The sequence below is a fragment of the Furipterus horrens genome, unplaced genomic scaffold, assembly GCF_987537825.1.
Source record: "Furipterus horrens unplaced genomic scaffold, mFurHor1.1.pri manual_scaffold_4, whole genome shotgun sequence".
In the NCBI taxonomy this organism is placed as follows: Eukaryota; Metazoa; Chordata; class Mammalia; order Chiroptera; family Furipteridae; genus Furipterus; species Furipterus horrens.
In genome coordinates this window covers 185,002,997-185,015,559 of record NW_028327174.1, presented here as the reverse complement: position 1 = coordinate 185,015,559, position 12,563 = coordinate 185,002,997, and the positions used below count along the sequence as shown (strand labels likewise).

General features: G+C 46.8%; 1 protein-coding gene across 7 annotated transcripts in view; it reads right to left on the bottom strand.

Annotated features, from left to right (window-relative positions):
• Nucleotides 1–12,563, bottom strand: part of PALM2AKAP2 (PALM2 and AKAP2 fusion) — a 300,990-nt gene that overhangs the window by 25,082 nt on the left and 263,345 nt on the right. For all 7 annotated transcript variants that reach the window (XM_090274550.1, XM_090274543.1, XM_090274544.1 and 4 more), the window contains one exon: nucleotides 905–3,296. In XM_090274550.1, the coding sequence (XP_090130676.1) occupies nucleotides 905–3,296 (2,392 nt within the window). The remainder of the gene's footprint in view (nucleotides 1–904; nucleotides 3,297–12,563) is intronic.

Genomic DNA, 12,563 nt, shown 5'->3' with positions numbered 1-12,563 from the left:
ACAGCAAACCCTCCATATCACCCTGCCCAGGCTCTGTAGCTTCACTGGAGAGGACACTCCAGCGTCATCGCAAGATGTCGATTCAACACGGGAGGAGACAGATACCGTGTCACTCCCGAGTCGGACTGCACAGCCATTCTCGGCGGTGCAGATAGACTCTTGAGAAGCTACACCATCGTCTCTCGAGACGGACGGCTGCCGACGAATAATTACCGCTCTAATTAGCATCAACCAACTATACAAAGTATTCAAGAAAGGAACTGCCCAGCCAATGGCAGAGGGGATGAAAGACCTGCCATTTCGTAGAGTAACTCAACTTCTCTCAGTGGGTCACAGGACATGAATAGATGAGACCACCCCAAATTCCAAAGTAATCGCTTTGTGGTGACTGAAAGCAAAGCCAGTCATATAGAAGAGGGACAATGGCATGCTCTATGGGTCAGTCAGTAACACCAAGTCATGATTGTCATTGTTGGATAGGACCTCACATTCAGAAGGGGTTAGTAGAGCACATCCCCCATATCAGATGGGTTTGATTGAACTTACAGACACTAAGAGTGAAGCTGCCGACTCCAATGGGCCACATGGGCCCCACAGAGTCCCTTCCCCCACCAAGAAGCAGCCCCTTCAGATAAAAGAGAACAATTCCCTGTACTGAACCGAGACCAGAACAGAATGACAAGCAAGGAGCTACTGCATCCTCTGGGAAATGGCTGACACCACCCAGGCTCACGGTTCTTCCAGAGGGACACTCACACTCCCGGTGAATGCCCCGAACGCTGAAGTCCTCGTGCTAGTATACCCTGGACACACTCCAGCCACGCACAGAGGAGGCTCCGCATAGAAACCTGTGAGCTGGAATCAACCAACAGCGTCTGACTCTGGCCCACGGCACGTCACTTACCTGGAGTGGTTTTGTAGTATGATGTTCGGGAGGGCAACGATAAGGCATTCTTTGCCCTGGAGCTCTGGGTACTCTGCAAGACTTGTCTCTGCCTCTTCAGCTCCTCTTCCCTTTCCTGGGCAGCTCGGATCTCTTCTTCGATCATGGACAAAGTCCGCTGCTTCCTTGACCTCAGCCTGAAGGGCCCAACCATCACATCAGACTCTTGTGTGGCCAGGAGCGAGGCTGTGCTTCTCAGCTCAGCGGCCTCTGAGTACTTGCTGAAATAGCTCCCTTCCGGTCTGGTCTCCTCCAAGTTTATTGGGCCACTGGGCTGCACTGCTGGCAATGGTGGGGAGGGTCCCCGTTCCCTGAGCACCCTGTCTTCAGCAGGCAGGATCTTTGGTAATACATCCCTTTTCTCTGGAACGGGAGAGGACACCTGTGGGGGCTCAAATATGCTCTCGGGCTTCTCTGAGCTAGACGCCCTAGTTCTAGCTTCCTCTAGAGTTGCTTTGGGTCCCTGCTGTTCTGCTCTACCCTTGTTGGTTCCAGACACAGCTCTATCCACTTGCTCGGCTATGGCTTGTTGAATGGCATTTTGCACCAGGAGACCAGCCTGATATTCCAAGGGGTCTTCAATCGACGGAGAGTCTCCCAGTGTGGATGAAGGGGAATAGAAACCATGATCACTAAATGACTTGGAGACACCTTCTCCTCGGCCTTCTGAAGGGGTGTCAGTTTGGGGGGTCTGGGGCAGAGAAAAATCGGCCAGTGAATTTTCCTGGAGGGCATTGGTTGTCTCATTGGAAGCCCCACTGTCACTGATGTTGTCCATGCTGAAATCATTGGACAGAGTCTCCAGGACGGCGGTGTCCTGGGACCTCACGGACAATTCATCCAAACCAGAGTCAAGCTCCTCCTGGGTCAAGGAGACATTGACAGACCGTGAAAACTGATCCAAAATCCCAGGGTCTTCATCCTTGACCACAGTGAGGACGGCCCGGGCGCTCGTGAAATCTCCATCCTCCGCCCACAGTCTGGATAAGGGCCCACGTTTGGAGGGCTCACTATAGGGCCCTCCCCTCCCCTGAGGAGCTGCGCTGCCCTGACCCCCTCCTGGAGGCTGGCTCTCCAGGGCAGAGTAGCCTTTCTGCCCCTTGGCTGCCGATGTGCCACTGTCTTCTGGAGGACCCCCAACGGAAGCTGGTCTCGAGATGGTCAGTGGCTTGTCTGAGTTGATGGAACCCAAGGGCCTGTAGAAGGGCTTGATGGAGAAGAGTCTGGGTGTACTCTGGCCCTTGGCCACTGCTTGCCTGGAATTCTCCATGAGCTGGAACTGTTTGCGAGCAGCAGAGAAATCTATCTGTTCTGTGACAATGTCCTTCACGTTCTTGGTTGTGCTGGAAGGCCCTGGAGAGGAGGCAGGGGTTGTGCAGGGCTGCGGCGGGGGCCGCTGCTGCAGCAGCAACTGCTCCTGCTGCGCCCGCCTCTCCTTGCGCTCCTTGTACTTTTTGTGCGACTCCAGATGTTCCTCGTCCAGCTGTTCCTCGATGGTTTTTTCCTGGGGAGGATTCCACCATTTGGCCGCAATGCCGGGATTCTTTTTCACAGCCTGGCTCCGGATGAGTTCCCGTCTTTCTTTTTCCAGCTCCAGCATCTCTTCGGTAGGCCTCACTTTTCGGACACAGTATTGCTCTTTCGTATTCTCGTCATCCTCAAAGAGTTTGGAGGGCTTCTTGTCCTCATGGAAGGCACGCAGCTCAAACTTGGCCTCCTTCTTCAGCGTGGTGAGCGTGAACTCCCCATCGCGGGACGAGCACCAGGAGCTTGTGGAGGAGCTGGGGCTCACAGGTGCCTGCAGGCTGTCCCCTAGCAGGTCTCTGGACTGGTCAGGGGAATGGCCGTTCGCTCTTTCACCCTCGGCCATACTGTCAGAGTTGCTTTTACTGAGCTCAATATGAGGAGGCACCTGCCTGCTGGCTGCTCTCTCCGTGGGTTCCGGCTGGGGGGCTGTGTGAGCAGGTGGGCTTGGGCTGCCCGTCAGGATGGCCACGCCAGGCTCTGGGGAGGATGTGCCGTTGTAAGTTCCGTCCACAGCGGAATCACAGCAGTTGGCCTCCAGCACCTCGTCTAGATATCGGATCTCACTGGCCACATCATTATCCAGAGATTCATGGTGATCAGTGAGGAGACCATTGTGTGGGGGCGAGTAGAAAGGGGAGGGGTGGCTCATGGAATGTGGAGCAGAGGTGATCCCAGGTACACTCTTACATTCTGCAACAGAGACCTCAATTTCCATGTTTTTGTGATCTGGGGGAAGAGAGCTGATCACAGGATCCAGGGGGTTGGCACCACAGTGGTCTCTCTCGTTTTTTAGCCAGATATCATCCTCGGAAAGCTGGGGAGGCTTCTGGAATAAAGAGGAAACGAAAGTTGGGGTTAGACACCACATCTCTTATGGATGTGAACACGGAGAAATTAACTGACAACTAATAGGAAGGAACATTGCAAGAGCAATGACGAGTCCTGCTGAAGAGAGCTTTCCCTTCCAATAAGGCTTTACAATTCTCATTTTGTTATGCTAACAGGTACCTACACCTTTCCATTTTACAGATTCCATTTCGTTTACTGGGTGTCCGGAGAACATTCATTCAATGCTAGTCTCATTTTTTTTTTTTTTAATTTAAAAGTAAATTAGGACTCAGATCATCTGAGGACATACTTAAGTATCTTCTAAAGTAGAAGACATTACATAGCAATCGTACCAGGGTCCTCCAAAATATTCCCAGCAAACTACTGCGGAAATGTAATAGGAATTTTTGTGTGTAGTGAACTGTAAAAAGAAGGTCCTTTTACATGAACAAAACTTCTTGAAAACCTATGATTCTTTGCCAAATGTAGACAAGAAACTTTTCTGGAAACAAGAAACTTCTTAGAAATTTTTCTCCCCCAAAATAAAATACTGGGAAACAATTGATTCCTTCAGTGACAGAGACCCACTGCATTATAAGCTCCATAATCAAAGCCACTGACTGTACAGTTCTGTTCTCTGGGACTTATATCAAAACAATACTCAGTTTAGGAGTGAAAAGCTAGTTTCTGGCTGCACTTCCCCTCTGGTTCCTAAAATGCTTTGTATGCAATAGCTCCAACTTTGTGGTTAGATAAGAAAACCACATCTTCTTAATGTTTCGAAATACATATTTTTTTCATCAGTTATCAGTGCCATGTAGCTTTGTTACTGACATTATTAGTAAGATTAATTTCAAATTCTAGGATAATTATGTTTCCATACCAAAGGACCCTGGTTTGTTTCAGAGAATTCAGCAGTAAATTACAAGCTTAATTTGATCTCCCCTTGAAGATTTCACTAACACCTTGGTCAGCTTTCTTTCCCAGTTTCAGGTCTATCGTGTGCCAGAGATAACTAACATAGCAAATGCAAAACTGCAACAGAGTATAAATGTTCATTTATTTAAATTTTAAACAATTTTAAAAGCCTACAATATGAAAATTAAAACCACCTTAAGAAGATATGAGGGGATTACTTTCAAAATCCTTCCCCCAAAGTAGATAATTACAGATTTGTTCATGAGATCTAGAAAAATATAAGCATTCCCCTATGTGCTGTGTTCTGTTGTCAGAATGTTGAAAAATTCCCATGTTTTTTCATGAACTAACTGACTAGAAGGTTATTTCTGAACTAATTGGTTATCCAAGACCTGGGGATTTCCTTCATGCCTTGTTTTCCACATCCCCTTTAGACTTAAGTCAATCAAGTAACATACATTCTTTTCTTTAGTAAGAGGCAAAAGACAACGGTCTTGGATGACCCAGTCTAGGTCTGGTCTTTGTCAAAGCCTGGTACTTAAAACCACAATAACTTTATTTTATCTTTGACCATCATCAACACGTTATCTTTTATCTTTATAATGAACTAAAGAGGCATGTCAAAAAAGTTTTATTGTCCTTTTATAAATATTAACTAAACTTCCTTTTGCCAAGGCAATTATCAGTGACTTCTGTGTAATTAAGAATTATAGAAATGGCTCTGCCCAATATGGTTCAGTTGGTTGGGCATCATCCCGCAAACGCAAAGCCAAAGGTCGCAAGTTTGATTCCCAGTCAGGGTATGTACAAGAGGCAACTGATAGATGTTTCTCTCCCTCTTGGTAAAAAAATACATACAATCTTAAAAAAATAATAATAATAATAATAATAGCAGTGGCTGGAGCCCCCTCTAGCTGTGGCTTTTAACTATGTAATACTGTACAGAGAGAGTTGTTGGTGTTCTAAGACTGTGTGGCTGTGCAATTTCTGTACGTTTAAAATTAGAAATAGCAAAGATTCATTTAGCTATTAAAAAGAAAAAAAAGAATTACAGAAGATTTGAATGCCTGAACATAGTGGCTGCCATTCAATTTCAAGTAAACCTCGGTCAAAATTAGCCCACCCCGTGGAAAGCTATTGCTGGAATAAACAGACCAACACAAAGAGAAGCACAGCACTGCTGAGGAGAAATCGGATTATCCTTGACCCTCCCACCCCCTGCTTCATTCAGTCGATGATTGACTAATATTCTTCTTCATGGGGATAAGTAGAGCTTTCCTCTTATCCCTTTTGTGGGGGGGTGGGGGGCGGAGTAGAAAACTAGTAGGAGCTGCTGGGACTGAAATATGGTTAAAAATCCCTGCTCGACTGAAACCTAAAACACTTTCAAATAGTTAACATGAGAGGGAAGAGGGCAGTCTAACAAGAAAGGAAGCTAAAAGGCAAATAATTAATTCTATAGTTCATTTAGTCATGAATCGGCTCACGAAACACGTAGGAGGCCTTATTCTGTAATACTACTGGCAGCAACAATAAGGCCCAGGAGACCACACCTTTTTCGTAACAAATATTAAATTTCCCACACTTCTTAGGAAGCCATATGTCTATTTTGGAGTTTGCTTAGTCTAGTTGGGTGAAGTCAAAACCTTGCCTGTATTTATCGCCAGTAGATAGGAGGGGCTGAGCATTTCCCAAGAATGCTTTTTGGCTCCTCTCGTCAGCATGTCTGTGTCCTGGACGCCTTACAGTTCAGTGAGCAGATGCCGTGACAGGTTTCATTTTTTTTAGAATTTAAAAATTATATCAATATTTCCCAAGGCATACTTTCTGAACCAGTAAACAACCGTTCCAATTCACAATTTCAGGTCTGAGAATAGCATTTGACAGTACATTTTTGCAGTTTTAAAAAACTACCTTTGGCTTTCCATCAGAAATCATGAGTCTATTAGTTATGTTTTCTGTGATGTGTTCAACTGAGGTTTTCAGAAAATGCAAATTATTGTTTAAAAGCCAAAGTTTGCGGTCCTAGTGCAATGTGACATGGTCCTTCCCCAACACATTTAAAAATATATATTTAGACACTGGAAGGTGTAAACAGGAAAGAGGCTCTGCCTTTTGTTAGCTACATGTGCCTGACCCCTCCCCTTCTTTCCATAAATTCAGAAAATCCTTTCTGACAATCCCATCTACTTCAGGGAGAAGCAGCTCTAAACTCTAAACCCTCATCAGGGTTGAAATACTTGAAAGAAATAAACAGCTCTGCATTACTGATTCACAATCATGCATCAGAGGTTCTAAGCTTAAAAGAGCAAATTCCTGAGTTCTGTTCTCAGCAAGAAGAATTGACCTTCATGCAAGATAGCCTGGTGTGATCAAAGTCCCCAGCAACACCACCAGGTAAATGGAAAAGACCTGAACATCCTCTAGTCCCAATCTGGCAGGAGTCTGGACTTGACATCATTAAATGATGTCTCATTTGAATCAACAATTGCTTATTGCTCCCTTTGAAGGTCAGAAAGACCAGAATTTTCTCCATGCTTCAGGTAATGTGAACTTGATTCCAGATTCAGATAAAATTACATATTCAATAAATGGACTGGAAAATCCTTTCTGAAATAAACCATGCCCCAATGCCGAAAAAGCAATAAGATGTGAAAGAACCACCAAACTGGACTTTCAAAGGTCAGGGAAAACCCAGGCTGCTAAGGGGCCCCTGGGAAGTTTGGCTCGCCCCCGCTGACACTTCAGTTGGCGCCCTACCGAGGCACAGAATACCTGTCTTCCCAGTATAGCCGTCAGCTGGTCAGGATGTCTACTCTACCATTTACTTTAAAATACTTGGGCAGAGACAATGTAATGCAGCTGTGTGCGTCTGAAATTAGTCTAAATTATAATCCAGGGGTAGAGAGCTATCCTCACAGGGAATATATGCCGGACAGTGGTCAACCAGACCCAATCAGAAATTCCTCGCTCCATAGGAGGCGGCTTCCTTCCTCTGGTAGTTGAGAGCTCTCTTAACTCCCACTGGAACTCTGAGGCTTTGTTAATTGTCATAATTAAGGTGAGAAAGGAATTTTCATCAGTGAAATTAATGGCTTGTCAATTAGCATAAGTACAAATTGGTAAAACTCATGGCGTTCAAGTTTGTGTGTTAGAGTTATTCTTCGAGCCTTCCATGAGTAGGATATGCAGACTGAGGGAGCACCTTGGCTTGCGCCTGAAGGGACGGTGCCTGAAGTCTGAGAACTAAACAGTTCTGTGCCCAGTCTTTGGTTCAGAGAACAGTGGTTGTTTTCATTCATTTTATTTCATTGTTGTTCAATTACAGTTGTCCCAATTTCCCCCACATTGCTCTCCCCTGCTCTGTCCACTTGAATGCTGGTTGTTTTAACACTCACTATGTAGTAATAGAATCCTGCCTTTGTAAAATTGCCACATACGTCTTCATGCAAGGTGGGGATGCAGCATCTAGAATCTACCACAGCGGAGACTTCTTTGAGGTTATGGGCAATGGTTTTATACCTACTTCTACAAACATGGGTTTAATAAATGTCTGGAGCACCAGAATTTGGTCTAAGACCTGCTTTTACTATAACCTGGTAGCCAGGTTGTCTCTAAAGCTGCCATTACTGACCCCAAAATGTTTATTTAATAATTACATAAAGCAAGTTAGTTATGGGTTAATTTCCAATGTAAGTGTTCATGTCTCCTGTAGAAGTTCAGCCAGACCCTGTGCGAGACAACCAAGGAGCTCGTCTAAGAATATAACTCCTTTGCAAGCAGGGCTCATAATAATCTCTCAAGTTTGGTTTGAGACTTAACTGAGATAATGTATTTAAAAGTACTATGTAAAATGTAAATGCAAATATTCATTATTACTAAGCAATTTTACACCAAAGTGTCAATGATCAATATTAAATCCTTTCCAGGAGGAAAAGCCGAAGGTGAAGGTGAAGTCTTGCTTTTGAGAATTAAAAAAAAAAGAGAGAGAGAGAGAGAATAAAGGACGAAGGGGCAAGTCCTGAGGCAGCTCCAGTCTCCCTGCCCTCCCTTTCCCCAGCATTCCAGATCCTTAACTGTTCATTTTAGATGAAGATAAGCACAATGAGAAAGATGTATTTGCTGCTGCAGCAAACAGAATAATTGCATGCAATGTCCTTAAAAGTCAAATTCTGAAGATGCAGGAAAAGGGACAGTCAAAAACCACCTCAACCTGGAGCTCTGGTCCCGTGGGAACTGGGTGGGGGTCACACACTGGTCTGAACAGAACCTGGTCCATCCCCAACACTCCACGAGTCGAGTGAACAAGTGAATGAGCATAGGGGCCTGTCCTGTGGGCATGTTATGAGGGTCACGTCCCCGTGTTATTGTCAACACAGGTCTAAGAGCTTATCACGGTCACAAAACAGGCACAAACATGATCTTGACCATTGCTAATAACGACACGTTGTTATGTGAAAAAGACAGTTTTTACTTCGGGTTTAAAATATTAGAATGAGAGGTTCAGAGAAATCGAGGGACTCCTCTCGAGTTCACCTGGCTAGTAGGTGGCTCAACCAGGATATGAAAGCCAGTCTTCCTGTCGGAACACTCCCAAAGGTGTTCTCAATGACAGGAGGCTTCCAAAGTGACACGGAAAATGCTCAGAATGGTGGATGGATTTAAAGAGCATTTACCTGGTTTTCTGGTTGCAAGTTTGCACACCTGAACCTCTAGAAGTCATGTGAGACTCATGATTTGTCTTCAGAAGTCAGATCTCTTTCTTCTCTCCATTCCGAACTGGCCAGAGATAGGCTTTCTGAAGACTTGGTATCAGCTTACCTTCTGCTCTACCTGTACGACGCCCCAGCTAGGAACAGGGTGCTGACTTCCTGCTTGGTCTGGGGACTTTACCCTCTGGACTGGCCCTCTGGGGTGGGTCCTCTGCTTCTTCTGATGATATCCCAGAAGCAAAATATTAAAATCCCACACCCCAGTCATCACAATGGACACCGTGAAAAAGGCTGGGACTCCTTCCTAGCACCAGAGTCCACATCATAGAGGAGATTTTGGAAGCCTGTTTAGTTTGCACAGAAGATACGTCAGGGCCCTGCCACCTGCCCAAGTGGGGCGATGGACAGCAGTGTGGTCTTTCCTCCCGGGGTACCTGGTGCATCAGGACAGAAAGAAGAATGCGTTTTCCTCAGCAGATCTGGCTAAGCCCAAGGGACACCAGAAAGGTGTCCTTCACTATAAGAACAAGCATGAAGCTGAAGCTTCTACTCGCCCATCACACTCAGGCTGTTACCTCTTGACAATATCTGTTACCAACGGCAACCTCCTGGGCTCACAGCCTAAATGCAGTGCGACCCAAATCACTCAAACATCAGGCGCCTGCTGCACAATCAGGTTTCTACACTCTGACTAACCCAGATTACTTCCTCCTAAAACCACGGTATTTAAATTAGAAACACTTTCCCCCAGGTAATAGGTGACCTGATCCTTTAATCCAGTTATTTTTAAGTTCCACCAAAAATACAAACTCATTCTTAGCCTAGGAACTGAGAGGCATGGCTACGAAATAAAACTTCAGAGCTGTGAAGCCAGACAGGTGTGTCTCCCCCTTATCCCTTCTTCCCTGCCTGTCTCTCCTAAGTTGGGTTTTTAGTACACAGAGCACAGTCGTGTTAGGCAAAGAACTGGTTTCACAGGCCATGTGTGGCTGGCTTTAGAATGGCTCTTAAAGACTCTGAACATTCTGGCTGAAGTCTCCATCATGAAGGCAACAGGAGGGAGAGGGGGTACAACCTGGCTGATGGATGATTCTCAGACACCTGCAAGATGCCCACTTCAGTCTGCTGAACTTCATTGGCCTTGGGGGTGGGGACGAGAACCAGAGTAGAGCCACAAAGTCTGGGAGAGACAGACTCGTCAAACCAAGAGAACCTGAGGATCATGGAGGGGAGCACAGAGGCTAGAGGTCAGAGTGCAAGGATAAGGAAGCACAGAACTTGTGTGACAAGCCCTGTGCCTGGGGTCATGGAGGTCCCCAGGGGTCATGGGGGGTCCCCAGCATTCTGAGGTGGTCCCCTTTCTGCAGCAAGGAACTTAAGAGCCTTGGAGGAAGAGTACCATTTCACATAAAGAGCAAATGGCAAAAGCAAATAAGTGCTGTAATAGTAACGGGGAAGAAAATTCTGATCCTGTTCAATGGTGCAGATTGTGCAGGTTGAGGAGTTAACGAAGGAAGCTGGGAGCACCTGCAGCTCCTCTGCCCCCACGCCCACCCCCACCGAAGAGGGCAGGCTGGAGCAGGAGCGGGAACTCTGAGTGTGTCTGAGAGACACAGAGAGTGGGAATGTCTGAGAACGACTTGACTTGCTCTAAGTGAAGCCTTCAGGCCAGGAAGTGGAGGGTAGAGGTGAGAACCTGGGCTGCATTCCAGTTCAAGGCGGCCTTTCCGTTTCCACCCCCAGCAGAGCTTCTTCCTCCAGCTGTAGGAGCAGGGGCCTGTGCACATTGTGGGAAGCCAGAGCCTAGCCACTCCCCAGGGAGCGCAGGGGCGCCCCTGCTGATAGAAGGCAGACGGGAGACCCCAGACACAAGCAGTTGCAGGCTAAATTTAGAGGAGGCAGGCTCAGGTTAACACTGTGACCCACCCCCCTTACTGGCATTAATACTAACAACGCCTCTAGGTTTCCCTCCCAAAGACCTCCTGCCTTGAAGCCATTAAAGCTCAAAGTGACTAGGGCAGGTCCCGTTCCTACAGACCCAGCCTTTCTTCCTGAGCGCTGCTATAGCATTGGTCCACACAGCTGTCCGCACCCTGCTGTTCTCCCTGGCTTGCTCCTCAGGTACAGGCTTGAGGACGGGATGCAAATACTGCTGAAACCCCTTTCATGGAACAAGGCTCGCCTCTCTCTTGGCTCATGCTCCTAGTGAAGGAAAATGGTCCATTTGTCCTGTTAACAGAGTCTCCCCAACACCACAGCCTGCCTCATTAATAGCATCCCCTTAACTCTGCTGAAAAGTCACCAGCTCAAATGGCAGGCTGCACATCTGGAAAATGTTACGGTGGTGTTTGATTAGCACATTTACAACTTGGGCTTTCTGCGAAAGAAACCGAAGATGGTGTGTGTGATGGGGGTGAGAGGTGGGGAAAGGAGGGGAGGGGAGGGAAGGAAGGAAGCTGTGGCCTTTCCTGCAGCGACTGGTGAAAGGCATGTTTCTTTCAGTTACTTGCCGGTCCCACCCCCTACAAGAGGGATGGAGAACCGCTGGGAGATTTCAGGGTTTCCCCCGGAATGAGGAGAGACATGCTTCATTTCAGCTCCAAGAAAGCCAAGCTTTGGTGCCTCTCACTGCGATCCGCTCTGCTCTATCAAGGGCCCTCAGCCGCTCTTCTCGCCCAGGGCCTTTCCCTGGGACACAGTTTTGCAGGGCAGCCCCCACCTCCAGAATAAACCAAGATCAAGGCCACAGAGGAAGCACTGGCTCCCGCAGCCTGAAATTTCTAGGGTAACTGATTTTGCTGAAAGCAAAAGCAAGCCCGGCTTTAATTCTTTATAACTCCGCGGGATCCCGTTTGGTTTTAAAATAGTTCAGGATCTTGGTTGGGTTCATGCCTGGCCCACTAGTAATGGCAGAGAGCTAAAACTCAAAACAAAACAAAACAAAACAAAAAACCCCCAAATCGTGGACTGGGCTGAAATTCACTCTGTTGAGGCAGAGAACCAGGAGAAAGGAGAAAGCAGTGATGGATACTTTTGAGATTAACTCTTTGTCCACAGTGACTCTGTACAAACAAACTGAGCTAATGAGGTTCTTCTCCTGGGTCCTACAGCAGACAGGCACATGCTGAGCTAATGAGGTTCTTCTCCTGGGTCCTACAGCAGACAGGCACATGCATTCCCTAAAAGCCCCAAGTCACTGTGAACGTGGAGAGTTCCACAACATGGGCACAGAAGGCTAGTTGTGGACTAAATAAATACAAGGCAAAGACCAGAAAAGCAGTTAGCAGAACCACTGGGTCACTTGGTTCCGAGGACTCGCGTTCCGTTTCATAGATACACTCACACACCCTCTTCAAAGCATTATCTGCCACAGATGACTTGTGTACCTCTGCACCTCTGCACCTGTAGTTCACAGCTCCTTCTGTGCGCTCTAGCAGGAAAGCTGGATTTTTACAAGATATGAAAAAAAAAAAAAAAAAAAAGATGCTGATGGCTGGTGGGATCTCAGCTGCTCACTCTTTTTCTAGCAGGAAAAAACTCCACAGCACTGCACTGCACAAAGACTCTGGCCTGCGAAGGAAACCCTCTCCTTCCAGATGAGACAGAAAAGGACAGTGAAATAGGTCAGCAGACAC